This window comes from Buceros rhinoceros, unplaced genomic scaffold, assembly GCF_000710305.1.
Source record: "Buceros rhinoceros silvestris isolate BGI_N320 unplaced genomic scaffold, ASM71030v1 scaffold9007, whole genome shotgun sequence".
In the NCBI taxonomy this organism is placed as follows: domain Eukaryota; kingdom Metazoa; phylum Chordata; class Aves; order Bucerotiformes; family Bucerotidae; genus Buceros; species Buceros rhinoceros.
In genome coordinates, this window is record NW_010422756.1 from 19784 (window position 1) to 22315 (window position 2532).

Consider the following 2532-nt stretch of genomic DNA (forward strand, 5'->3'; position numbering starts at 1 on the left):
GGGGTTTTGTAGTGCGATGTTGTATTCTTGCTGCTGGTTTGCAAACGTGTAGAAATCCTGGCAGAAATGTGGGTCCCTGCTTCTACTGAAGATGCATGCCAGGACACAAAGGAGTATCTCACCCATCTTTCAGGAGCTGTAAAGTGTTTCCCCAAGGCTGAAGGTGGCTGCTTGTACTATGTGGGTCTCAGTCTGTCCTTCTGTCTGATTTCAGGTCTGTGTGCCATCACTGGAGTGTCTGTGTTTGCCAACATGCTGGTCACAAACTTCTGGATGTCCACAGCGAACATGTACCAGGGAATGCAGAATGTCCAGAACAGGTAGGTGGTCAACTGGCTCAGAAAGCTCCTCAGTGCAGATCTCCCTCAGGGCCAGGGTGTGCAGCAGCCAAAGGAAAAGCAGTCTCTGGGTGCATATCAGTCTTGTCCCAGGACTCTGAATATTTTTGGAGTCTCATTCTTATTAGCACTGGAGATAATTTGTCCAAGCAAAATGGCTGGGATATCTCTCTTCACACAGCTCAAGAACAAGGCAGAGAGATCATTAAGGATGAGTTTGCAGGTGGGACAGTGCCCACGGGAACTTCTGTAGGGCCGGGGGAGAATGATGATATTCAGTGCATTTCAGAAGCAGCAGAGTGGACCACCATCACAGCACGAACCAGCCATGTCTCTGTGTTTTGCAGGTACACCTTCGGCTCAGCCCTCTTTGTTGGCTGGGTGGCAGGTGGGCTGGCCCTCGTAGGAGGCATCATGATGTGCCTTGCTTGCAGAGGGCTGATTCCAGAGGAATCCCGGTAAGCCCGTCTGTGGGAAAGTATTGCATGAAACCTTGGATGTCAGCAACATGTACAGCCAGACACCACAGGATATGTCTATGTGTAATACTCCTGTTGAAAAATTTGTCATTTGTTTGACCCCATCGGTCAAAAGTGATCATTTCTCTTTCCTGACTACATGACTTGAAAACAAACGGACAGGGCAGGAGAGATCAACCTTAAAATAAAAAACTTGCAATGTCCTGTCTCAGTCAGGCCCATTAATTGCAGCATTGATTGCAAATTGTATAGCAGATCATCAGCAGGTATAGATTGCCTCAGCTGAGCTATGATTTACAATCACGTAGGGTTTTGTATGCCCTACATAGCTGGTTATTGTAGGGGGGTCTTTCACTCAACAAGTATTTACTTATGGGGAAGAAAGTGTAAGTTTATGAAAACACATGAAAGAGACTTGCAGAGATGGTTGGCTCTAGCTCATGGAGTGGCTCCAAGCGATGACACAGCATGAAGTTACCTAAAGTCCAACAGCAAACAGGAACACAGGGTACAACACTGGGTAGCCACAGATCCTCCAGTGGCTGATGCCGTCTTTCGTTTTTCTTTCAGTTACAAAGCGGTGTCCTACAACGCGTCAGGACGGAACATCTCCTACAGAACGGGGCCATATAAGGTTGGTTCAGGGTATGAACCTGAAACGAAGACTAGGAAGGGTGCGGGATATGAAGAAGCTCCTCGAAGTGAGGATGGAAGACGCTCATACCCTTCAAAATATGACTACGTCTAGTAGACTTCCTGGGCTTGAGCTGTGCTATCTTTCATGAAATATTTTTAACTTCAGAAGCAAAGAGTATATGCAAACAAAGCAGTCTGTAAATAAGATTGTGTTTTCTATCATGTTTCCCCTAGGTTGTATCCTATCTTGTTATGAACATCGGTTTTATTCAACTACCTGTTCGTATGCCTAACCTAAACAGGTCTATAACAAAAGTAATGCCTTTTGCCTTTTTATGCTCTCAGAGTAAAACAGTTTGCTCATATTTTACATATAAACTCTTATACCCAGGACCAGGGTTGTGCTTTGTGCCCTTTTCTAGTTCTTCTAATAGATTAAAATATTCACATTTGATAATAGCCCAGACGTAAAAGCAACGGTACCCCCTTTTCTTCTTCCCTTTGAGCAGGTTTTCATGCAGTGAGGCAATATCATCCCCTACTTTTTCAGGGTTTGGAGGGGTGAACAGTATCCCATGACCTTGGGGGTCACATGACCTCTGTTCATCAGAAAAAAACAGTGTTTTGTTGAAATCATGGTGTGTCTTTGCTCTGGTTTTGCCACCCAGTTGTTTTTTTCTGGAGCAGGTTGTAAAGCAAAAATTATGATCTCGTAGTCTCCTATATTATTTTGCTGTGTATTTTCAGTAAAACAATCCGTGTCCCCTTGGCTGTGGCCGATGCTTACAGACCACATTGCTATGTCATTTTCCTCCCTGGTGACTGCTTCTACTCAGACACACCTTTGCTTTGCTGGTTGTACTACAATGCTGATCTGCTGTGATATTTAATCTGGTTTATGTTACTTAGACATTTGCTATAACCCGTAACATCAATGTGTATTTATTTCTTCTGATCTCTTTAGGGAGTATGTATAATCCATTGTTATTGCTATGCTAGATATTTGCTCTAACAGTTGAAAACCTCTGTGTGTGACCAGTGTTCCTGCAGAATGGCGTCTTTAATGAAGCCAGTAGAAT

At 44.2% G+C, this 2532-nt stretch overlaps 1 protein-coding gene across 2 annotated transcripts in view; it reads left to right on the forward strand.

The window, feature by feature from the left end:
• The window catches only part of CLDN18 (claudin 18), a 16624-nt gene extending 15059 nt beyond the window's left edge, over positions 1-1565 (forward strand). For both annotated transcript variants that reach the window (XM_010140167.1, XM_010140165.1), the window contains exons 3-5: positions 215-320; positions 686-796; positions 1388-1565. In XM_010140167.1, coding sequence (XP_010138469.1) covers positions 215-320; positions 686-796; positions 1388-1565 — 395 coding nt within the window. The remainder of the gene's footprint in view (positions 1-214; positions 321-685; positions 797-1387) is intronic.
• The last annotated feature ends 967 nt before the right edge of the window (positions 1566-2532 follow it).